We start from the raw sequence: 26,713 nt of genomic DNA, 5'->3' as shown, positions 1-26,713 counted from the left end.
TGCTTTTACACGAGTATATACGGTAATTTGATGAATGATAATATCCTAAGAAACAAATTCCTAGCTTAGAAAAATGTTTTATTCAGCCTTAATGAGCAATATTGAGGCAAATCAAATAATTCCAGCCCCAACCAAAACAATTACAGTTGGGGTAGATTTCAGGGTATTCTAATGGTTGTGAACAAAATTCGATTTGACAAGCATGCTGCAATTGAAGGTAAATGAATCATACTGTTGGCAAAGACAAACTCGTCTATTTATTGGTTGAAGGATTTGATTCCAGTGGAGGTCAAAATTTTACCTGGATATTGTACATCATATCGGGGAGTTACCCATGACCCGCAGCACCATGATGGCACCAGGGGCAATGCAGCACCTGAAGCTCGTTTGTTCGGCCACATGTGCCGCCTCCAGTGATATCTGATGAGAGGGGTATATAAGAAAAGCAATGGGACACCCAAACCATCTTGGTCCCTTGAGGAAGCCAACGCGAAACGCGCATAGAGGCGCGTGTTACACTCACAGCCATGAGTATGGGTAAGAACTAGAAACGACATGACTTGCCCAACCACTGTTAGTGTTAAACTTGGATGGTCACTGACCTTATAAAATGAATGGTACGACATATTGCCCTTTATGTGGTGATAGTGAGTCTGTCATTTCTTAATTCTTGTATAATTAGTAGCACTGTCACTTATATATATATATATATACACACTTGATTGAAGATTATGGTTCTGTGTTTTCTTCCCCGTACTCATGCATGTGGGGTGACACCATATTTTTGGTGCACCTTTTGACTGGATTTGAACAGCTCTGTTATTGATTAAACTATTTTGAGATATGTTTTGTACTGTTTATTATGATTTATTATGAATTACCGTGTATATTCGAGTATAAGCCAAGATTTCAGCCCAAAAAAATGGGCTGAAAGAGCCCCCTCTCGGCTTATACGCGAGTCATGGTCGGCAGGGGGGTCGGCGTTTGAGGGGGAGCGACAACGGTCACACACTCACCTGCTCCTGGCGCAGTCCCTGCATGTCCCATGGTCTCCGGCGCCCGCAGCTTCTACCTTTGTTCAGCGGTCAGGTGGTAACGCTCAATAAAGTAATGAATATGGACTCCACTCCCAGGGACGGAGCCACATATTCATTCCTGTAATGAGCGGTACCAGTAACCGCTGAACAGAGGAAGAAGCTGCGGGCGCCGGAGACCATCTGTCCGGGAGAAGCTGCCAGGGACCGAGCCGGGAGCAGGTGAGTATTTCATATTCACCTTTCCTCGTTCCACCGCCGCTCCGTCTTCCGCGTCCTCTGCACTGACTGTTCAGGTCAGAAGGAGCGATGACGTATTAGTGTGCACGCCGCCCTCTACCTGAACAGTCACTGCGGAGAGTCGGGACGCCGAGGAGCAGCGGGCAGCAACAAGAAGTGAGTATGTCATTTTTTTTTTTATTGCAGCAGCACTACATGTGGCACATTGTAATATGGAGCATCTTATGGGGCCATAATATACTTTATGGAGAATTACATGTGGCACATTGTTATATGGAGCATCTTATGGGGCCATAATGAACTGTATGGAAAATTACATGTGGCACATTGTTATATGGAGCATCTTATGGGGCCATAATGAACTGTATGGAGCATTATAAGTGGCACATTGTTATATGGAGCATCTTATGGGGCCATAATGAACTGTATGGAAAATTACATGTGGCACATTGTTATATGGAGCATCTTATGGGGTCATAATGAACTGTATGGAGCATTATATGTGGCACATTGTTATATGGAGCATCTTATGGGGTCATAATGAACTGTATGGAGCATTATAAGTGGCACATTGTTATATGGAGCATCTTATGGGGCCATAATCAGCATTTGTGCATTATATCTGCCAAATATCCATATGGAGCTATAATCAGCATTTGTGCAGCATTATATGGGGCATAATTTAGTATGGAGCATCTTATGGGGCCCATCATAAAGTTTATGGAGCATTATATGGGGCGTATTTTGTATGGAGCATCTTATGGGGCCCATGAACTGTATGGAGCATTATATGGGACTCCTGATTTAATATGGATATTCAAAAACACTTAACCTACTGAAGTCTCAATTTTACTTTTATTGGTATCTATATTTATTTTTGACATTTACCGGTAGCTACTGCATTTTCCACCCTAGGCTTATACTTGAGTCATTAAGCTTTCCCAGTTTTTTGTTGCAAAATTAGGGAGGTCGGCTTATACTCGGGTCGGCTTATACTCGAGTATATACGGTAACTAGTCCTTAAAAATATACCTTTTTAATTATTACTTAATCTTTTTTGGTTTATATGCTCCATGTTTCTATGTTCTAATACTAATTGGGAGCTCAATAGGGCTATAGCCCATATTAGTCCTGGTAGACAACCTTAGGACTATTCCTGTAGAATATGGTTTCTTATCTGAGATTTTGTATCTTAAATCCTATCAATGCAAATCTTTATCACATGTACCTGACTAGCTTTGACCAAGAACCAGGACATGTTCACCTTGCTCTCAGCTGGGAAAGCGGAGCAGAGTGGGTTGTGTTGGACCCTGGAAGAGACAAAACCCGAATCTCTTTGAAAGGAGTCTGCACAGTCAGTGTGCCTCAAACGGCAAGTATCCAGTGGTTGCTATGGACAAGAGGAGTTTTTGGGGTTGTTTTTTTTTAACCAAAATGGGACTAGCTCAGTCATGTATGAGTAGCCAGGGTCAGTATTGTTTAGTTAGCACCTGGACAAGCCTAGGGATTTTGTGTTTATGGCTTTGCTTTTGGCGCTGTGCAACCTGTGGAAATAAACGTCACATTGTTTTAAACACAAGAACCCAGTGCCTGTGTGAACACTGCCTACTGCAGAGCATGAATAAAGCGTGCTCCTCATAATGACTCAGAACTGATACTCAGATCAACATGGTTTGCAGTAGGGTAAATCTGTCTTTAGCAAGAAAGTAATACACTTGTCTTGTGACCAGGACTACATATCTGTTGCCATAGGTGGTAACTTTTCTGTGGTTTATACCTTATAATTCTACCAACTCATTTTCGAAATTGAGACTATGGAGTATTGGCAAAGGGGAAAAAAACAAGTGCCTATCCCCCAAATCCTAATTATTTACAAAGTGTGATGTACTGGCATGCACTACCAATTCATGCTATCAAATTTAAGTTCTTGCCAAATCAAAGCATTTTAAAGTTAAAAACTGAACTTACTTCGGGATGTCTTGGATCTTGTGCGGATACCTTCTTGCATATCAAATATTTCATCTCCTTTCACTTTGATATCTTGAAGTCTCTTGTCATCCATGGTAATGCCATACTGAAGAATTTTGCAAAGAGCCACTGAGCTGTGGAGCAAGGGGTGCACAACGTAACTCAAGAAGTTGTCACAGTGACATATTACATCGCATGGTAGTTTGGAAAACACTAACTAAAAAGAATTATAATTTCCTGGATTTTTTGTTTGCTTTTTTAACCTGTGTTGGAAGTTCTTCCTCCTCCTAAACCTTTCCCTGCCTTTATGACAATTGTTCCCTTTAAAGACAGTCTCATTGCTTGGCATCAAAGACATGGCCCTCTCTTGAATCTCCTCATATCTCACAAACCAAACATTTAGAAATGAACTTAAAGACACTATACAAGAATGCTGGAGCAAAAATGTCACAAATTATGGCACATGTCCTATTTCTGCGCCCAATCTGCAGCTAATCTACTATATAATTGTCTAAGGGTCACTTCCATCTTTCTGTCTGTCCTTCTGTCTGTCTCAGAAATCTCAAGTCGCTGATTGGTCGTGGCTGTTTTGCCACGACCAATCAGCGACGGGCACAGTCCGGCTGCAAAATGGCCGCTCCTTACGCCCCGCAGTCAGTGCCCGCTCCATACTCCCCCCTCAAGTCAGCGCTCACACAGGGTTAATGGCAGCGTTAACGGACCGCGTTATAACGCAGTCCGTTAACGCTGCTATTAACCCTGTGTGACCAACTTTTTACTATTGATGATGCCTATGCAGCATCAATAGTAAAAAGATCTAATGTTAAAAATAGTTAAAAAATATAAAAAATAGCTATATACTCACCGTCCGTTCGCCCCTCGGATCCAGAACAGGCCTTTCCCGCTCCTCGCGACGCTCCGGTGACCGCTCCATGCATTGCGGTCTCGCGAGATGACGTAGCGGTCTCGCGAGACCGCTAAGTCATCATCTCGCGAGACCGCAATGCACTCTTGGGACCGGAGCACGCGAAGAGCATCAGTAAACGCTTCGCCTGGATCCGGGGGCCAATGGAGGGTGAGTATATAACTATTTTTTATTTTAATTCTTTTTTTTAACCGGGATATGATGCCCACTGTGCTATACACTGCTGCGTGGGCTGTGCTATACACTGCTGCGTGGGCTGTGCTATACACTGCTGCGTGGGCTGTGCTATACACTGCTGCGTGGGCTGTGCTATACACTGCTGCGTGGGCTGTGCTATACACTGCTGCGTGGGCTGTGCTATACACTGCTGCGTGGGCTGTGCTATACACTGCTGCGTGGGCTGTGCTATACACTGCTGCGTGGGCTGTGCTATACACTGCTGCGTGGGCTGTGCTATACACTGCTGCGTGGGCTGTGCTATACACTGCTGCGTGGGCTGTGCTATACACTGCTGCGTGGGCTGTGCTATACACTGCTGCGTGGGCTGTGCTATACACTGCGTGGGCTGTGCTATACACTACATTGGCTGTGTTATACACTACGTGGGCTGTTATACACTACGTGCGTGGGTTGTTATATACTATGTGAGCTGCGTTATATGCTACGTGAGCTGCGCTATATACTCCGTGGCTGTGCTATATACTCCATGGGCTGTGCTATATACCATGTGGCTGTGCTATATACTACGTGGCCAGCCACACACAATCAGCGACAGGCGCAGTCCGGATGAATCCTGTGTATTCAATGTATTATTCTAAAATCTTCATAAATAAACTACATACATATTCTAGAATACCCAATGCGTTAGAATTGGGCTACCATCTAGTACTTTATATGGATCTCACTACTGCCTTGGGCATGACTTAGTAGGAAGGTGCATAGAAATTTCAGACAAATTTACTGTATAAAAAAAAAAAAAAACACAAAAATTGAGCTTGACTTAAGTCGGTACACATGAGAACAAACGCATGTTCACATTGGCCATAAGACATATAAAATCTACAAGAGAAAAAAATGAGCAAAAACCCTGCTGTAAATAAGTAAAAAGCAAAAACTGCATCTAAATAACACAGTTTTTAGTAATACTGCTTTGGATCAAAAATAGCATAAAAGCCGATCGGGACAGTCCTACACTGTCTAATATTAAAAACCTTACCATGTGTCAATGTTAACCTCAGTGTGAATAAGGGAAGACAACAGGACTGGGCCCAATCAGTAGACTATGAGCCTGGGGGAGCTTTATATACAATCTTCAGCTCAGAAAAGGGTGGCCACACCCTCGCTTGCACAGAATGCAATACAAAGAAAAAACACAATTGAGCTTAGGACTGTCCCGATCAGAGTTACCTTGTCGTGGTGGGATGGCTTTTATGCTATTTTTTATCAAAAACAGTATTACTAAAAACTCTGTTATTTAGATGTACTTTTTGCTTTTCACTTAGTTACAGCAGGGGTTTGGCTCATTTTTCTCTTGTAGGTTATATAAATTTACTATATAGTATGCTTTGCTAGAGTAAAGATGAGAAAGTAAGCAAAATGTCTTCCAATCATCTATCTTCTTGGCTTACCCAGTTTCTATAAATGGCTCAAATACAATATGTGCTCACCATAGCTTTTCATTTTTTTTCCTACATTTTCTAAAACTTAACACATGGTGAAAACACTCCATTACCTTTCTATTATTTCTCTCATCTCCCGCCTCATGTCGCCTATAAATTATAGTTAGCACCATACATCCCTCAGTCTCAGGTTGACATTCTGCCGAGTCTTTAAAAGGCATATCCAAACTCTTATCGCCTGTAATGGCCCTTAAATACATTCTAGACTAATGTTGGCCAAAACCTTCGATATCAACACGTTTGGCCGGATGTCAAGAATGGAGGAGTTTGGCCGGCTGTCTCAAGAATGGAGGCCTCCTGACGATGTCAGGGTAGAGAAGAACCTGGCATGTCCGATATCCAAATGCCTAGCCTCTTGTTTTCTAAGAGGTAAGCCACTTCCAAAGGAGTCTGTGCAGCACTCTCTCAGTCAGAGGCTTAACACAGGCTTGGTTGGCCAGTCATGTGTTTCTGTGCATGACAGAGTCAGGGGATCATCATTTGGCTGACAGCTATCAAAAGTGTATGGGTTGGGGGGGCTTTACCCAAAAATCTTGCTTGAACTTGGTCTTTTTTCAACAAAATAGCAGGATAACCTCATCTTCCTTTTAGACTGCTGAAACATAATTATTTGTGGCAACAAGTTTATGTCCCCATAAACTACCTTCTATTCTGCCACTTGGATAATCTGCCTTTCCTGTGTGAATCCCTTCACTGCTTACCCATTGGCCAAAGACCTCCATTTAAGCCTGTCCCACCCATAGATTTGGCAAGCTTTTATAACCACCCCAATTGAAATCTCCAGTGCTCACATATATACACACACGCATGGTAGTGAACAAAAGTTTTTTGGTTTTTTTTTTAATAAGTGTGGTTATTCTTCTACGTGTTGTGATGCCATTTTCCTGGTGATTTTTGTAAACCGAAAGCAAATGGTTGTCAGCTATAAGGATGAAAATTGTGTTTGACAGTCTTATCCCTTTGTGTTAGTTTTCAACATTTGTTAGGCCATATGTTTTGCATATTTTGTCATGGGTAGTTGAATTGTTCGGTAGTCATGGGTTGTCATTTTTTTTTCTGTTTGTGTGTTTTTAGACTAAAACATGGCAAAGACAAAGCCAAATGTGTCATCAGATGTCAGGAAGCTAATTGTTCAGAGAGTGAAGTCAGGCAAAAGCCTAAAAGAGGTAGCTATGGAATTCAACTGTTCTCAGAGTCAAGTGTCACGCATAATAAAGAAAGAAAAAGAAGGTTATGGAACCGCTGACAAACCTAGAAGTGGATGACGATGGAAAACTTCCTCCAAAGTTGATTGCATTACTAAGAAAAAGTCAGTATCAGATGTCCATAAAAGTGCTGTACAGATTTTGCACGAAACGAAAGAAGAATATGGGATCAAAGCGAGTCACTAAACTGTGGTGCGACGGCTAAGGCACTAGTTCCAGTCAAAAAATATTACATCTCTGTAAAGAACCGGAAGGTCTGACTTGAGTTTTACAAAACACAGCCAACTGAAAGAGAGATTGGTCTATGGTGTTGTGGTCCGATGAATCCAAGTTCAATCTGTTTGGTAGTGATAGAAAGCACTATATAAACTGCCCAATTGGAAAACAAAGATGTAAGGTACCAAATACCTACCAATGGTGGCAATGTCATGGCTTGGGGCTGCTTTTCTGCATCTGCCATTGACCCTCTGCATAGAATTGATGGAAACAGCAATGCTAAACATGTACAAGGATATACTGGAAAATGTAATGCTGCCACGTAGTAAAACCAAAGTAGGCAGGGGTTGGAAATTCCAGAAAGACAATGATCCTAAAGGTACCGTCACACTCAGCGTCGCTGCGGCGATATAGACAACGAGCCGACCTAAACTAGATCGCTGGAGCGTCGCTGTTTAGGTCGCTGTAGAGACGTCAAACACAGCAACTCCAGAACGATGCAGGAGCGATCCAGTGACGTAACGGCGACTCACTTCTCGTTCTCGCTGGTTGTTCGCTCCATGTCAAACATTGCTGGCATCGTTGCTTTTGATGTCAAACATGACGATACACGCCGACCTGGCGACGAAATAAAGTTCTGGACTTCTAGCTCCGACCAGCGATGGCACAGCGGGATCCAGATCGCTGCTGCGTGTCAAACACAACGAGATCGCTATCCAGGACGCTGCAACGTCACAGATCGTTGTCGTTCTCGTTGCACAGTTGCTGAGTGTGACGGTACCTTAAGAACACATCCAATTTAGTCAAAAATGGTTAGCAAACAAAACTTTTCTCCTGTTGCAATGGTCAAGCCAATCACCTCATTTAAACCCTATAGAGCACCTTTGGGATGAGTTAGGGCAAAGAATTGGGGCCTGTCCCCATAGCAATAAGGATGAATAGAGCAAGATCCCTCAGGAAGTCTTGACAAAAATAGTTATGGCAATGTAAACAATGAATCACTCTATGTTCTGATCACTAAATAGTATATGTAAAACTTTTGGCAGTCAGTTTTCTTCGGTCGCTAATATGTGTGTGTATGTATGTATGTATGTATGTATATATCTCTATCTATCTATCTAGTAAAAAAAGAACAGCACAATAGTTCACAGCGTGTGCCAGGCCTCCAGGCAAACAGTCTAATACTTGCCAAACTAAACAGAAGAAAAAAATGAAGGCAGCACTCCAATTGTTTCAGGTGGAAAAAAGTGAAAAAAAATTTATTCTGCCCCACTCATCCAGGGCAGAGTTTCAGCTCCTCCTGAGCTTTTGCCAAGCTTTTGCCAAAAGCTCAGGAGGAGCCGAAATGTTGCCCAGGATGAGTGGGGCAGAATAAACTTTTTTCACTTTTTCACTTTTTTTCCACCTGAAACAATTGGAGTGCTGCCTTCATTTTTTTCATCTATCTATCTATACACTGCTAAAAGAAGTAAAGGGAACACTAAAATCCCACATCCTAGATATCACTGAATGAAATATTCCAGTTGTAAATCTTTACTCATTACATAGTGGAATGTGTCGAGAACAATAAAACCTAAAAATGATCAACTTATATCACAACAATATCCCACGGAGATCTCGATTTGGAATGATGCTCAAAATCAAAGTAGAAAATGAAGTTAAATGCTGATCTAACTTCAGTAAAATGCCTCAAGACAAGGAAATGATGCTCAGTAGTGTGTGTGGCCTCCACGTGCCTGTATGACCTCCCTACAACGCCTGGGCATGCTCCTGATGAGGCGGCAGATGGTCTCCTGAGGGGTCTCCTCCCAGACCTTGACTAAAGCATCCGCCAACTCTGTGGTGCAATGTGACTTTGGTGGATGGTGAGAGACATGATGTCCCAGATGGGTTCAATCGGAAAGGTCAGAGGCCCGGCGCATGCGCACTGCAGTACTTTGTTCTGCCCTCAACAGGGCAGATAAAGTATGCCAGCACAGGAGCCGCGACAGAAAGCAAAGAAAAGGACGACATCGTTATGAAGATGGAAGGCGCCGACACGGACCTGCGACGCCCATCGGACCGGACCTCCCCGAGACCGCCCCTAGGTGAGTATAATCTAACTTGTTTTTCTTATCTTTCAGGTTACATCGGGGGTTGCGGGTGCTTATCTACAGCATTACAGAATGCTGTAGATAAACCCCTGATGGCGGTGGCCGCAGTTTATAGGGCCAAAAAGAGGTGACAGATTCCTTTTAAGGTCCGTGTTTTATGGGTTTGACATGTCTGACCACCAAGTCTTCTGACCTACGGCAGAAAACCCCTTATAAAGCCAATTTGTCAGGCACATCAGTGCAAGCTTTTTAAACCATTCAATGGCCAATACATATTGGCTAGTGTATAATCTGCAGAATGCCCTAACAAACCTTGAGGAGATTTTTCTGCTCAAGAGAATGAGATTTTGAAAATTAAATTAAAAAGGATTACAAGAAGTCTTCCATGTTGAACATGACCCAACAAGGAAAGCATTATGCTTTTTCTATTCCACTTAATATTAGAATGGTCAAGAAAAAAAAGATCTTATGACTATTAACCGTTTACAGTATGTACAAAAAACACAAACAGATTAAAAAAAAAACACACATCCAACTAAGTCTCACCTGACTTTGCCTTCATACTGTCCATAGAACAAATGCTGTCGGCTCATCCACTCTGACATGACAAACTCTAGAGCTGGTTTACCAGTAGGGCCAGGAAGACTGCAAAGGAATTCAAGCAATGGCTCCAATTGTGAGTTTGCAAGGTGTGCAAACACCATGATCAAGGACTAGGGGAAAAAGTTAATTAGAAAAGAATCTTGATTTCAAAGGGGTGTCCAGGCTTGGGACAAAAGTGTGTAGTTACAGTATGAGACTGCCAAAAGATTACAGCATGCAGTACACACACACGCGCAAGTGCCCAGTACTGCCGACGCGAGTAGGTGGTCACGTGGCAGCATGACTACAATTTGCATACCTGCCAGTTAGACATGTAGAGCTTCACTCAAGAGGGAATTTAGAGAAGCTGGATGAAACTAGTTGGCATGGGACAACCTGCTGCCACCAGCAATATTAGGAAATCATACCAACGTGAGCATCACGCGCTGTCATAATTTGGGAGTCTGCAGTTACAGATTACAGACTTATCCCAAACCTGAGTAATGTTCCATCACCGCACACTCTTGTTAGATGCTTGTGAAGACTTTATTATACAGATGTAGATGCAGCGATAACACAATTAATAAATAAGGAATTGGTGCAGGGATAGAGAAAATGGTGAGGCGACAAGACCATAACGTTTCGACCCTCGTAGGGTCTTATTCATATAGTCGCTGTTGGCAAAGTTCACTGAACGGTATAAAGGATATCCTGCTTGCAAAAGGACACCTGGGTCCTGAATAGGTCTGGCGCACCTGCAACTTGGATTGTAGGCTGCAATCCAAGGTGCAGGTGCGCCTGACCTACCCAGGTGTCCTTTTGCAAGCAGGATATCCCTGCACCAATTCCTTTTTCATGAATTGTGTTATCGCTGCATCTACATCTGTATAATAAAATCCTCACAAGCATCTCTCAAGAGTGTGCGGTGATTGAACATTACTCTATTACGGGGATTGAAATCCCACTTCACCAGCGCCTCGGATCTCAGCAAGAGTGCTCGCCACACTACCCGTTTATCCCAAACCTGGACAACTCCTTTAATAATGGCAAATAGATGAAATGTTTGTAATGATCATAAGGTTTCTGTATTAATACCTGCATGACACTGAGCGTCTCTGCCTGCTGCATCTTGCTGAGAATTGCTCTCAAAATTTGGTCCAAGTTTTCACCCAACTCACGACCAGCCTTAGAAATAAGTGTAGATACAAGACGTCCCACAAATGCCGCCGTGAATTCAGACGTTCGAGGGTCAAGAAGCTGGCTAACTACCTGCATAACATACCAAAGACCACTGTGTCCCTGGTCATCATGCCACTGCGCAATTTGTTCCAGTGCAACTGAAACATAGGCACGAAGACACTCGCCACCATTCTGGGAAGAAAGTAAAGTCGACATACAACTGATTAGCAACTCGCTAGAAGTATTAAGAAAAAAAAGCACCAAGAACAAAAGCACAGCAAAATACTAATATTACCTGCATGATTGCATTGTCATCTGTACGCAGGGTACACTGAGCTACTGCAGGAAAAGCTTGACATATAAGAAGTTCTGAAAGAGGTGGTTTTGTGTTCCTCACAACGGTGGTCAAAATATCAATTGAAGTCTGTAACGGTTGATACATAACATTTGATTAAATTAAATGAAAAACTGCATATAGTCTGCAGATTTCAGAAACATTTCAATGACACTGAATGTACACATCTGCATTAATATTCACTGCACATGCATACCTACTGGATTGAAGGTGCAGCATCTGCAAAGTATATATATATATATATATATATATATATATATATATATATATATATATATACACACAGGTCCTTCTCAAAAAATTAGCATATAGTGTTAAATTTCATTATTTACCATAATGTAATGATTACAATTAAACTTTCATATATTATAGATTCATTATCCACCAACTGAAATTTGTCAGGTCTTTTATTGTTTTAATACTGATGATTTTGGCATACAACTCCTGAGAACCCAAAAAACCTGTCTCAATAAATTAGCATATTTCACCCATCCAATCAAATAAAAGTGTTTTTTAATAACAAACAAAAAACCCATCAAATAATAATGTTCAGTTATGCACTCAATACTTGGTCGGGAATCCTTTGGCAGAAATGACTGCTTCAATGCGGCGTGGCATGGAGGCAATCAGCCTGTGACACTGCTGAGATGTTATGGAGGCCCAGGATGCTTCAATAGCGGCCTTAAGCTCATCCAGAGTGTTGGGTCTTGCGTCTCTCAACTTTCTCTTCACAATATCCCACAGATTCTCTATGGGGTTCAGGTCAGGAGAGTTGGCAGGCCAATTGAGCACAGTAATACCATGGTCAGTAAACCATTTACCAGTGGTTTTGGCACTGTGAGCAGGTGCCAGGTCGTGCTGAAAAATGAAATCTTCATCTCCATAAAGCATTTCAGCCGATGGAAGCATGAAGTGCTCCAAAATCTCCTGATAGCTAGCTGCATTGACCCTGCCCTTGATGAAACACAGTGGACCAACACCAGCAGCTGACATGGCACCCCACACCATCACTGACTGTGGGTACTTGACACTGGACTTCAGGCATTTTGGCATTTCCTTCTCCCCAGTCTTCCTCCAGACTCTGGCACCTTGATTTCCGAATGACATGCAAAATTTGCTTTCATCAGAAAAAAGTACTTGGGACCACTTAGCAACAGTCCAGTGCTGCTTCTCTGTAGCCCAGGTCAGGCGCTTCTGCCGCTGTTTATGGTTCAAAAGTGGCTTTACCTGGGGAATGCGGCACCTGTAGCCCATTTCCTGCACACGCCTGTGCACGGTGGCTCTAGATGTTTCCACACCAGACTCAGTCCACTGCTTCCTCAGGTTCCCCAAGGTCTGGAATCGGTCCTTCTCCACAATCTTCTTCAGGGTCCGGTCACCTCTTCTCGTTGTACAGCGTTTTCTGCCACATTGTTTCCTTCCAACAGACTTACCATTGAGGTGCCTTGATACAGCACTCTGGGAACAGCCTATTTGTTGAGAAATTTCTTTCTGGGTCTTACCCTCTTGCTTGAGGGTGTCAATGATGGCCTTCTTGACATCTGTCAGGTTGCTAGTCTTACCCATGATGGGGGTTTTGAGTAATGAACCAGGCAGGGAGTTTTTAAAAGCCTCAGGTATCTTTTGCATGTGTTTAGAGTTAATTAGTTGATTCAGAAGATTAGGGTAATAGGTCGTTTAGAGAACCTTTTCTTGATATGCTAATTTATTGAGACAGGTTTTTTGGGTTATCAGGAGTTGTATGCCAAAATCATCAGTATTAAAACAATAAAAGACCTGACAAATTTCAGTTGGTGGATAATGAATCTATAATATATGAAAGTTTAATTGTAATCATTACATTATGGTAAATAATGAAATTTAACACTATATGCTAATTTTTTGAGAAGGACCTGTATATATATATATATATATATATATATATATATATATATATATATATATATATATATATATATATATATATATATATATATATCTCACAGGCACAACCTGAAGCTCCTGGCCTACCATTATATCTGTAAGATGGTCCTACACCTAAAAATCCTTCTGTTGTCTTTAATTTTCTTCTGTAGTTCTGACAGACAGAACTCTTCCTCTTCAGTCTCAGGAGCTGCTTTCTTACATGCTCTCTTTGGCCTCATTTACATGGCCGTGTTTCAAATATGTGTGGTATCAGTGTTATTCAGATGTTTATTTTCTTTCCAGCAGCACAAATGACAAGGACCAATACGATCCTGAGTCTGAAACCGACATACAGGACAAGGATGGCAATATGCCAGTTAGTTTAGAAGGGGGCATTGTCTTTTCTAGACTAGTCGTCTCACTAACCAGGTCACCAAGCCCCTATGGATGCAATAATATAATTAGACCTACCAGTAATCCCTTTTCTAGAAACCCTCAAAGACTGCACAACAGAAGGTTGCCTCCCCACCCCAATAGGGACAGGAAACACAAAAAGGTTAAATAGCCCCTCCCTATCTCTTATGCTCAGTGTCTTGCCAAAGGACCACACCAGTATGAATGCTTCAAATATTTAGCATCAAGGAATAATGGAATACATAAAGGACATAAGGACAGGAACCCCCGTCCTGTCACGAAGGGTTCCTAGAAAAGGAATTACCAGTAAGTATAATTCTATATTCTCAAATCACTCTCCAAGACAGGATCACAGGAGGAATGCCAAATAATATCAGGGAGGGATGATTGATTGATTGAAGGACATCCTCTCTAACACTAAGGCTTTATTGGACATTTAATCGAATATGTTTATTTTGGCCCTTCCTGGATGCACCCAGGAGGCTGCAGTGGTGAACCTTCTTATCCACTGATGATTTGCCAAATTTTGGCTGAAAAAGTAGCTTGAAGGCTGACACCTGGATTTGACGAGTACTAGATTTTAAGCCTCTTACTAGACCATCTTGTAAGATTCTGGCTACATCTAGATGAAATGGTTCCAGGGGAATAGATCTGTATCATCAAATAAAGGTCTTCCATATTTTTACGTAGATGGCTTGCTATTGGTTTTCTGTTCACTTGAAGGGTAAGTATGGCCCTTTTCGAGAGACCTTTAGCTTTTTAAGATTGTGGCTTCAGAAGCCAGACACAGCTTCTTGGGGGTTGGATGGCAAATCAGACCTTCGTGTAGAAGGTCATGGATAAGAGAGAGGATAAGAGGGTCTTCCAACCTCAAGCTGTACAAATGTCCTGAACCAGCTCGTCTTCGGTCATAGAAGGTGCTACAAGGATTGTTTTGACACTATGTCCTGATGTTTTGCAACATTCTTGTATTAGGAATATAGTAGTATAGGAAACAGCGGAAAGGTATAGGCCAACTTGAATTCCCAGGGTTTGGGAAAAACGCGTGCACTGCGACACAGGTATCATTTGGATTGAGAAAGACGTATCGCATTACTTTTGCGCTTTGACGGATTGCAAGTAAGTCTACTTCTGGATAGCACCATCTCCTGGTAACCATCTCAAATATCTCAGTATTCAAGCTCCACTTTCTCGGATTTATGTCTTTTCTGCTCAGGAAGTCCCTTTGTGTGCTGGCAGAGCCTCAGATGGAATGTCGATATGGACAGAAGATGTTGATCTGCCCAAGATAAGCTTCTTGTTGAGGCTGACTGCAGATTCCCATATTTTGTGCTTCCCTGATGATGAAGGTGAGCCACTGTGGTCATTTCAGAACATATCCTGAAATGGGCCCTTGAAGTAACATTACAGCAATCTTGAGGGTCTCTTCTATCTCTTAATTCTCTGAAATTAGATGATTATCTCGATTGGCCAGATGCCCTGAAAGGAGACACTCAGACCACTGCTCCCCATTCTCTTTTGCTGGCTTCCATCATAAGGATAAGTTCACACAGGAAGATTTGGCTGCTTTTTTTTCTGCAGCTAAACATGATCTTCTTGGCAGGAAAGAAGCTGCGTCAAAAACGTAGGTTTAGGTGCGTTTTTTGTTGCGTATTTGGTGCATTTTTTGTTTCTCTTTGACCATGCTAATGTCCTTGGATTTTCATCAGCAAAAACGCAGCAAATAATGATACCTGCGTTTTTTTTCAACGCCCATTCAAGTCAATGGGTGAAAAAAATTCAGCAAAAACACTGAAAGAAGTGACATGCTCTATGTCCAAAAAACGCAGCAAAGCACAAAACACTGATCAAACAAAAAACCATTGTGTGTGCATGAGATTTCTGAAGTCTCATAGGCTTTGCCGGTATTGTAAAAAGCAGGTGAAAATTAGTATAAAAAAACGCAGCAAAAACTCCCTGTGTGAACTTACCCTTACAGTTAAGACTTCATTCCTAGAAACTCCTTTTGCTTGATTTTCTGAATTGATCCATCTGCCAAGGAAGGATCCCATTTGGACACGCAATCAATTTTTTTTTTGTTTTACAGAACACAAGTTTGAAGAATTCGATGGTTGCCATAACCAAGTCTTTCCCTATCAGAGGGACTGCAGTTCATGACTTCACTATATCGCCTACTGAAGGTTCAATATGGTGTCAGATTTACAATTACTATGTAGGCTCCACTTGATTTCCTGATCAGGAATAGACAAGAGTAGTGACCTTTGCCATGCTCTATTTCTGGAATTGGTGAGATTTCCACTGACGATTGCAGACCTTGAAAACCAGACATCGGAGCCTTCTGTAATTTTTGAGGTAAAAGAAGTTACTTTCAGGCTTTTCAAGGGGTAAGAGGAGAACTCTATCTTTATCCCTCCTCTGAAGGATTCCAGAACCCCTTGATCTTAGGAAATCTGGCACTGGCATCATGGCCTACTTTGGCATGCGTTTTAATACCCCTTGCTCCTTTGAAGTAGCTCCAGGGTCCCGTTTTTCCCTTCCCTCCGAACTGTGAGAGTTGGGTCTGTGATGGACGAAAGGATCTTTCCTGAAGAATTTTGGTTCAGGTAGTGACTTTTTCTTATCTGATGCTGTCTCTAATAGTCTAGAGGAGGTCTGAATACATATTTCCCCTGGAATAGAATGGAGCAAAGTTTGGTTTTGGACTCTTTCCTGGCTAACTCTGCCGAGGCATCCGATTGGAATCCCGTAGCTTTCTGAAGGAGAGGCAAGGAGGCTAGTCAATTTTCTCTGGAAGTATCAATACTCAGGTGATCCTTGAGTGGATTCAGCCATCAGAAAATGGACCTTGCCACACAGGTGGAAACCACATTTGTTTTTAACAAAGCCACCAACTCCTCCCAAGACTTTCTCAACAAACTATCCATCTTCCGATCCATTGGGTCTTTAAGTTGCAAACAAGCCTCAAATGGCAAAACTGTCTTTTCTAGCAACCTTAGCGTCTTGAATGTCAATCACGGGAATCTTGGACCATCATTTAGCTATCACTTCCGCTAATGGAAATCTTTGTTAGTTCGCTCAGAAAACAAAAAAAAATTATCTGGTAACTTCCATTCATCCAGAATCAAACTTTGAATACTGTCATGAATAAGGAACACCTTCTTCCTTTTTGATGTTAATCCCGCAAATATCTTATACTGGACTGTTTGGGCACTCTTCACAGCCACAACTTCCATAGTACTTCTTATTCCTGTAAAGAATTCCTTTATGTCTTTGGAGGAAAAACATTTTTTCTTCTTGATCAAAACCCCCAAGATGGAGTTAATTCCCCTTCTTCTAACCATTCTTCAGGGATTGATAGGTGGGGGTCTTCTGAAACTGAATTCTCCCGTAAACTAATCTTCCTATTCTGTCTTCACTATCTTCTCTCAGTTTTTCTAGCACCCCTCATGACAATCTCTTGATGCACCAACCCCCTTATCTCCTCTGTTAGGGAAGGCTGATCTTCATTCACAATATTTTCCGTACACCCTTGACATAATTGTTTTATACGTGAAGATGGAAGTTAATAACTACAAATGGAACATTTACAACCCATAGGTTTGTCTCTAGCTTTTGGTGCAGGATCCCTGTACCCCTGAAAGAGAGTGGATTAGGCAATAATATCCATATCCTGCTCCAAAAGAGATGCCTACCCTTGGAGTAGTGCTGGGCTCTGCATATGTGGAGCGAAATGAAGACGCACCCTCTATCTATAGCTATAAAGGATAAGCTGCACCTTAAAGGTATACTCCGGGGAGATATAAAATGTTCGTACTGTCCCTGCCCTCAAACTATAAAGATGAGATGCCCAATGCAGTTCTATTACCTTTAGAACACTTGTAATTCAGTGTGATATGAGCTGCTCCTCACTGGTCCCCCCCTCCCGTCTAGGACAATACAACACACAGCCTGTTGTTTCTGGAACCGTTCTTCTCCAGTACAGAGTGGTCACACACTGCTCCTGCCGGGAACTCTGAAGCCTCTGCTGATGTCATGTCTACAGAGCAGAGGCTTCTTTTTCCGTTCCGCTTTGTTGACGAGGCTGGACTTCCAAGGCCATTTTGATTGACAGCTGGATCCACACTGCTTAACTGGGGGACCAGGCTGTCAATCAGAATGACCTCGGAGCTCCCTGGCATGTCAGAAGAGGGAGCTGAATCCCCGACAGTAGCAGTCTGTAACCGCTCTGTACCAGGAAAAAACAGCTGTGCATGAAAGGCAGGTAACTTGCAATTGCCTGCCGGTTAGTGGTTAAAAGATAATTGATTTTTGGTAAAGTCCCAGATATACCCTTTAAATATCAAGTGTTGGTTAGACCTGTCAGTTTTAGCCATTGAGCAGGGCACCATAATAAGCAGATCCAGAGATTATAGTTTGTCCTCCAGTTGCGATGGCAATTATCTGCATCACACAACTGTGGTATGGGGGTGCTGGTGGGGTTAAAAAGAGGGTGCTCTCTCCCTCTAACAACGTTCTAGATGCTATGGACAACAGCATTTAGAGGGTTCAACATCCAGATATGATGCTGGTGGGTCATTCCATATCAAGTGATCCAAATATGAATATTTTTTTTACCTTACGTCTTTAGATTTTTTTTATTTTTTGTTTTTATGAAGTACAACTTTAGTTAATTACAAATTAAAAGTTTAGAATTTTTTTCTTCATCAGTTAATTTTTTACAGATTTTTAAAGTTTTAAAAACGCATGGATTTTGGCCTGGTATGGCTTTACATTTTTTATCATATCTCAGGCTAGAATTAAGATATAGAGGTGGGAGAGGCATCATTTTTCTCAGAACGGTACCGGCTTTCATTTGATATGTCACAAGACTGTTTCTTTATATTTTGTTTTGGAGAAATCAAATTAAAAATTTTGATGCGCAATTCTGAAAAAAACGTATGTTTTAAAATTGTGAAAACATGCATGTGTGTTACTTGTGTCCTTGTTTATATTTGTACAGGGATTCAACTTGGGATCTATCACATTTGTATTTTTTTTTAAGCCTTGAATCATCTGATTTTATGTTTGTGTGAGTTTCTTCCTTTTTTCTTTTCAAATTACAACTTACTGCATTCAACATTTATATGTAACAATAAAGAAACACAAAAAACAAATACCAAAGTGCCAGAATAAATGCATCTTAATCAACCTGAATTCATTGAACAAGCCAAAAGATAAAAGGTGATCACATCCTCAAGTGTGGTTTTCTAAATACAGTCTGATCCTAATTATATGTTAAAAACAAGATTAAAAGAACCAATATTTCTACCACCTATTTATACATGGAACAATTTTTTTTCTACTATATCACTAAACATGTCATTTCTGAAGTGTTTAAGAAGAATAGTACAGTAGTTAAATCCTTGTTCTATAAAATATGAACTAATCAAACAATTAATAGTAGGTTTTTACACTGGCCTGTTATCATCAATGTGTCCCTTCTAGTGGGTGAAATGTCATCTTGCCCATAAGCGCTCACTAGCAATGGCCGTTTCCTTCTGTGTCAGTATGTGCGGCTGTCATGGTGCTCGGCTCCACCTGAGTTTTATATCTGATTTTTGTTCACTTTTACAATGTCTGATTTTCTTGGATACACATAGGACGGCGCTGGACCAGAAGGTGCAGAAAAGTCACTTCTACGTCTTCATTTTCACAATCTTTGGAGAGTCAGTAGCCGCCACCAGCGCCGATCATATTCACAGGGCACATAGCCAGTTGTGTCATCCATTGCCGATCTTGTGCCGCCTTCTACCACGTCATGGACGTCACTGTCTTTATTTCCACTACATGGAATGACAGTCCGGTATTGCCGAGTCCCTGTGATGGGTTCTGCTTCCTGTAACCGAGGTTTTCACAATCTCTCCTCTTCGTAGTCCTAGTTTGTACAATACATGAACTGGATGTTAAGAATATTTTTCTCTCTCCATTTGAGGAGTTGCCTGGGTGTAATATTTGGTGTGAATACGGTCTGTGGAGGCCCGAGCTGCCGGCCGGTCATCTGCTCTGCAGTCACCGTCTACCCCTGCTCATCATCAGCTCTAACATAGCTTCTCCTCTGTCCTCTCCTGCTTCTAAGTGGTAACATAATAAATAATACCGTAATATCTAGCAATCATGGATTATTTGTTAAATATGGACCTCACACTGTTAGACCACAAGCTGAGCAGATCTGAAATCAAGATTTTTGAACTGACACTGTAATAATTTTATTTTTTAAAATATGATCCCATCTTGTATTTTGGTACGGATGTGAATAGGAGCATAGCAGGCACATGTGCAGTTTTTCAAATTTTTAAATTAAACGTTTTTTTCGGAAATGTGTTTTAAAGTTTTGCGCTTGCGTTCGCATAGGTAAAATATTATCAAATATACTCTTGTGACATATCTGGTGAAAGCCTGTACAGTTCTGAGTAGAATGGTGTTTATTTTGTTTCTCTATCTCTTTTCTAGCCTGAGTTATAGGGAGAAATGTAAAGGCAGGCAACACCGAAATTCGCACTTTTTCCGAACTTTGAAAATCAATAAAAAAAAAATCTAGAATTTTTTTTTTCTTCACATTTTGCATTCTCTGACACACTATTACCAAATAACAAAATCTCAAAAGAATTAAAAATACAGTGGTAAAAATCATTGGTTCACTTGACATGGAATGACCCTGGTAGCGACCCTGGATGTTGCTGTAAGAGCTTGGCTATCAGTTCAGCTGAGCTCCCATAGTGACTCTTTGTATTAGGGCACAGTCATACAGCCATAAGGATCGAAACGCACTGCTAAGACTGGCTGCGGTTCTCGAGCCCTCCAGAGCGTGACAGCGGCTTAGAAATATATGAACTCGGTCTAAAGAGCCGCCGGCCAGTCTGTACACTGCGGTCCGATATATACTGCCATCTGACTGCGCCCATAAGTGAAGCCTTTAGTAGCCTGCTGTAATGTTCAGCATGCTGACTGCATGAATATTGCTAAATTAGCTAGTGTAGCCTGAATACTAAATCCATTGTTTAAAGGTTGCAGCAAGCTACCAGCACTGTTAATCTGTGCAATATATTTATGGGAACTCACCCGGTTCTCCGGACACACAGTTTTTCCCTATCTAATAAAGGAATGTGCAGATGACACCTTCAGTAAAATTTGGCTTTTTTTCTGAAGTCTTTATTTGTTGTTATTTCACTGGAAAAGACACCCGGATGTCCACTTCAGTTCTTTTCCCTTGACATGCATTGTAAAGTGTAAATCCTCTTCAGGGCAGAAAATACCTGATGATCTGTTCACTTTTAACAGTTTGAAAATTGGACCACAATGCACGGACTGGCCGGCGGGTCTCCAGACCCCAACATGACAGTTTCATATATTTCTATGCAGCTGCCACGCTCTGGAGATCTCGAGAACCGCGGCTAGTCTGAGCACTGTGGTCTGATCTATACGGCCATCTTGGAAAATCTGAAGCAATTACAAGATGTGTTGTGTGCACATACCCTAAGGAAAAGCTGTCAATCAGTAACAGGAGGGCCAGTGTAGTCCTCATAAGTACACTGCTCAAAAAAATAAAAGGGAACACTAAAATCCCACATCCTAGATATCACTGAATGAAATATTCCAGTTGTAAATCTTTATTCATTACATAGTGGAAGGTGTTGAGAACAATAAAACCTAAAAATGATCAAAGTTAATAACTAATATCCCACGGAGGTCTGGAGTTGGAATGATGCTCAAAATCTATGTGGAAAATGAAGTTAAAGTCTGATCCAACTTTTGTGGAAAGAAAATGATGCTCAGCAGTGTGTGTGGACTCCACGTGCCTGTATGACCTCCCTACAATGCCTGGGCATGATCCTAATGAGGCGGCGGATGGTCTCCGGGGGGATATCCTCCCAGACTAAAGCATCCACCCACTCCTGGACAGTCTGTGGTGCAACGTGACATTGGTGGATGGTGCGAAACATGATGTCCCAGATGTGTTCAATCGGATTTAGGTCTGGGGAACGGGCGGGCCAGTCCATAGCTTCAATGCCTTCATCTTGCAGGAACTGCTGACACTCCAGCCACACGAGGTCTGGCATTGTCCTGCATTAGGAGGAACCCAGGGTCAACCGCACCAGCATATGGTCTCACAAGGGGTCTGAGGATCTCATCTCGATACCTAATGGCAGTCAGGCTACCTCTGGTGAGCACATGGAGGGCTGTGCGGCCCTCCAAAGAAATGCCACCCCACACCATTACTGACCCACTGCCAAACCGGTCATGCTGAAGAATGTTGCAGGCAGCAGATCCCTCTCCACGGCGTCTCCAGACTCTGTCATATGTGCTCAGTGTGCAGCTGCTTTCATCTGTCAAGAGCACAGGGCGCCAGTGGCGAATTTGCCAATGCTGGTGTTCTGTGGCAAATGCCACACGTCCTGCATGGTGTTGGGCTGTGAGCAAACCTCCATCTGTGGATGTCCTGCACGCAGACCATCCTCATGGAGTCGGTTTCTAACTGTTTGTGCAGACACATGCGCATTTGTGGCCTGCTGGAGGTCATTTTGCATGGCTCTGGCAGTGCTCCTCCTGTTCCTCCTTGCACAAAGGCTGAGGTAGCGGTCCTGCTGCTGGGTTGTTGCCCTCCTATGGCCCCCTCCACATCTCCTGGTAGCGCCTCCAGCCTCTGGACACTACGCTAACAGACACAGCAAACCTTCTTGCCACAGCTCGCATTGATGTGCCATCCTGGATGAGCTGCACTACCTGAACCACTTGTGTGGGTTGTAGCGTCCATCTCATGCTACCATGAGTGTGAAAGGACAACCAACATTCAAAAGTGACCAAAACATCAGCCAGAAAGCATTGGTACTGGGATGTGGTCTGTGGTCCCCACTAGGGTTGAGCGAAACGGGTCGATCATTTTCAAAAGTCGCCGACTTTTGGCTAAGTCGGCGTCTCATGAAACCCGATCCGACCCCTGTGCTTGTCGGCCATGCGGTACGCGACTTGCGCGCCAAAGTCGCGTTTCAATGACGCGAAAAGCGCCATTTCTCAGCCAATGAAGGTGAACGCAGAGTGTGGGCAGCGTGATGACATAGATCCTGGTCCCCACCATCTTAGAGAAGGGCATTGCAGTGATTGGCTTGCTGTCTGCGGCGTCACAGGGGCTATAAAGGGGCGTTCCCGCCGACCGCCATCTTACTGCTGCTGATCTGAGCTTAGGGACAGGTTGCTGCCGCTTCGTCAGAAGCAGGGAGAGCGTTAGGCAGGGTCCACTAACCACCAAACCGCTTGTGCTGCAGCGATTTCCACTGTCCAACACCACCTTCGGTGTGCAGGGACTGTGGAAGCTTTTTTTTTTTTTTTTTCCCCTCAGCGCTGTAGCTCATTGGGCTGCCCTAGAAGGCTCCGTGATAGCTGTATTGCTGTGTGTACGCCACTGTGGAAACCAACTGCTTTTTTCAAAGCACATATCCTCTTGTTCCTTCCTTTCTGCACAGCTATCTTTTTTGTTTGTCCACACTTTTTATTTAATTTGTGCATCAGTCCACTCCTATTGCTGCCTGCCATACCTGGCTTAGATTACTGCAGGGAGATAGTAATTGTAGGACAGTCCCTGTTTTTTTTTTGTTTTTTTTGAGATTAAGATTGGCATTTCTGCTACAGTGCCATCCCTGTGTGTGCCATCTCTCACTGAGTGGGCCATAGAAAGCCTATTTATTTTTTCCGTGATTTGTGTTCTAAATTCTACCTCAACACAAAAACACTACATCAATCAGTGGGAGAAAAATATTGGCCTCAGTCAGGGCTTGTGTGCCACTGCTGTGTGTGCTATCTCTCATTCAGTGGGCTATAGAAAGCCTATTTATTTATTTTTTTTCTTATTATTTGGTTTCTAAAGTCTCATTCAGTGGGCTATAGAAAGCCTATTTTTTTTATTTTTTTTTTTAATATTATTTGGTTTCTAAAGTCTCCCTGAAAAAAAAAAAAAAAACATAAAAAAACAGTGGGAGAGTAATATTGCCCTTTCAGCTTGTGTGCCAGTCTTGACTCCTGGGTGTGCCACCTCTCTCCCTCTCATTCAGTGGGCCATAGAAAGCCTATTTATTTTTTTTTTTAAATATTATTGGGTTTCTAAAGTCTCCCTTAAAAAACAAAAAATACATAAAAAAACAGTGGGAGAGTAATATTGCCCTTTCAGCTTGTGTGCCAGGCTTGACTCCTGGGTGTGCCACCTCTCTCCCTCTCATTCAGTGGGCCATAGAAAGCCTATTTATTTTTTTTTTAAAATATTATTGGGTTTCTAAAGTCTCCCTTAAAAAACAAAAAATACATAAAAAAACAGTGGGAGAGTAATATTGCCCTTTCAGCTTGTGTGCCAGGCTTGACTCCTGGGTGTGCCACCTCTCTCCCTCTCATTCAGTGGGCCATAGAAAGCCTATTTATTTTTTTTTTTAAATATTATTGGGTTTCTAAAGTCTCCCTTAAAAAACAAAAAATACATAAAAAAACAGTGGGAGAGTAATATTGCCCTTTCAGCTTGTGTGCCAGTCTTGACTCCTGGGTGTGCCACCTCTCTCTCATTCAGTGGGCCATAGAAAGCATTTTTTTTTTTTTTTCCTTGATTTGTGTTCTAAAATCTACCTCAACACAAAAACACTACATCAATCAGTGGGAGAAAAATATTGGCCTCAGTCAGGGCTTGTGTGCCACTGCTGTGTGTGCTATCTCTCATTCAGTGGGCTATAGAAAGCCTATTTATTTATTTATTTTTTTTTCTTATTATTTGGTTTCTAAAGTCTCCCTGAAATAAAAAAATAAATAAATAAAAAAACAGTGGGAGAGTAATATTGCCCTTTCAGCTTGTGTGCCAGTCTTGACTCCTGGGTGTGCCACCTCTCTCTCTCATTCAGTGGGCTATAGAAAGCCTATTTTTTTTTTTTTTAATATTATTTGGTTTCTAAAGTCTCCCTGAAATAAAAAAAAAACTTAAAAAAACAGTGGGAGAGTACCGTATTTTCCGGCGTACAAGACGACTTTTTAACCCCTGAAAATCTTCTTAAAAGTCGGGGGTCGTCTTGTACGCCGGGAATCGCCTTGTACGCCGGGTGTATATGGTGGGTGGGGGGGGGAGTGATCCTGATGACGACGAGGGGGCGTCTCACAGAAAAGTGAGTATCCCCCATTACCTTATCATAGCGCTGCAGCGTGGGGTCTCTGTGCTGGGAGCGGCGGCGGCTGCTGTGCTGTGGCGGCTCCTCTTCTGCAGTGTGGGGCCTGTGGGGCGGTGGCGGCGTATCTTCATGCAGTCGGGGCTCCTCCGGCATCTCAGCCTGGAAGCCCCGCCGGCAACTCCATCGGTACAATGCGCTGGCCTCCGGGAAAATGGCCGCTCGTTGAGATCTGAATCTGAGCATGCGCAGCCCCCAGCGGCCGGGCCACCGCATCGCACCTATTGAGCTGCCTCCGGGAAAATGGCCACTGCTCAGATTCAGATCTCGTCTCCCGAGATCTCGGGACGAGATCTGAATCTGAGCAGCGGCCATTTTCCCGGAGGCCACCTGACCGCATTGTACCCATGGAGTTGCCGGCGGGGCTTCCAGTCTTTGAGATGCCGGAGGAGCCCCGACTGTATGAAGATACGCCGCCGCCACTGCCCCACAGCACCAGAGGCCCCACACTGCAGAAGAGGAGCCGCCACAGCACAGCAGCCGCCGCTCCCAGCACAGAGACCCCACGCTGCAGCGCTATGATAAGGTAATGGGGGATACTCACTTTCCTGTGAGACGCCCCCTCGTCCTCATCAGGATCACTCCCCCCCCCCCCAAAAGGCACATATTCACCGGCCCTATAAGACGACATAGGGTGTATAAGAAGACCCCCGACTTTTAAGAAGATTTTATTTTTTAACTGGTAAAGTTGGGGGGTCGGAAAATACGGTAATATTGCCCTTTCAGCTTGTGCGCCAGTCTTGACTCCTGGGTGTGCCACCTCTCTCTCTCTAATTGTGGGCCATAGAAAGCCTTTTTTTTTTTTTTTTTTTTTTTTTTTTTAATATTATTTGGTTTCTAAAGTCTCCCTGAGAAAAAAAAATAAATAAATTAGGTGGGAGATTAATATTGACATTAGTGCTTGAGTGACAGTCCTGCGTGTGTGTCATCTCTGTGATTTTGTGCCACAGAAAACAGAGTGTGTAACATTGTGCCTGATTTTCCTTGTGGTCTCACCAACCTGTTAAGGGATATTGAAATCATACTGAAGTTATAGCTCACCGTGTAAGTTGTTTGACAGCAACAAATAAAGTTACTTTGGTTAAGATTTTAAAACAATGAGGAAGTCTGGTGCAAGAGGTCGTCGTGGGCGTTCATTGTCAGCTGGTAATGATGGTAGTGGTAGTGGAGCATCAGGTGGTCGTGGGGATAAAAATATTCCACCTAAGTCTGGAGCTGTGGAGCCAGTTTCGTCGTCAGGCTACACAAGGCCTCGAACGCTCTCTTTTCTGGGAGTAGGAAAACCGCTTTTAAAGGCGGAGCAGCAACAGCAAGTTTTGGCTTACATTGCAGACTCAGCCTCTAGCTCTTTTGCCTCCTCTTCCGAAACTGGTAAATGTAAAAGCAGCGCGTCGCTTGTAGATGTTCACGGTCAGGGACAAGTCGCTTCCTTGTCCTCCTCAGCAAAAACTACAACAAGAGAGAAGGATGCAGCAGGCGACACAACGGGTCACTCCATGGAGCTCTTTACACATACCGTCCCTGGCTTAGAAAGTGAAACATTTAACAGGCCATGCCCATTACAAGTATATTCTGACATGGAGTGCACTGATGCACAGCCACAGCCAGAGTACTATGCTGCTCCTTTGACTCAGACCACCACATTGCCCTCTCAGGGTACAGATCCACAATCAGACCCTGATGAGACTAT

At 42.8% G+C, this 26,713-nt stretch overlaps 1 protein-coding gene across 1 annotated transcript in view; it reads right to left on the bottom strand.

The window, feature by feature from the left end:
- The window catches only part of IPO9 (importin 9), a 95,574-nt gene that overhangs the window by 7,689 nt on the left and 61,172 nt on the right, over positions 1–26,713 (bottom strand). Inside the window, exons 17-20 of the mRNA XM_077295322.1 lie at positions 11,417–11,545; positions 11,038–11,313; positions 9,907–10,073; positions 3,243–3,376 (exon numbers count right to left, since the gene is read on the bottom strand). Coding sequence (XP_077151437.1) covers positions 3,243–3,376; positions 9,907–10,073; positions 11,038–11,313; positions 11,417–11,545 — 706 coding nt within the window. The remainder of the gene's footprint in view (positions 1–3,242; positions 3,377–9,906; positions 10,074–11,037; positions 11,314–11,416; positions 11,546–26,713) is intronic.

This window comes from Ranitomeya variabilis, chromosome 3 (assembly GCF_051348905.1).
Source record: "Ranitomeya variabilis isolate aRanVar5 chromosome 3, aRanVar5.hap1, whole genome shotgun sequence".
In the NCBI taxonomy this organism is placed as follows: domain Eukaryota; kingdom Metazoa; phylum Chordata; class Amphibia; order Anura; family Dendrobatidae; genus Ranitomeya; species Ranitomeya variabilis.
The sequence above is the reverse complement of the archived record's forward strand: the minus strand, read 5'-3'. Positions and strand labels throughout refer to the sequence as shown.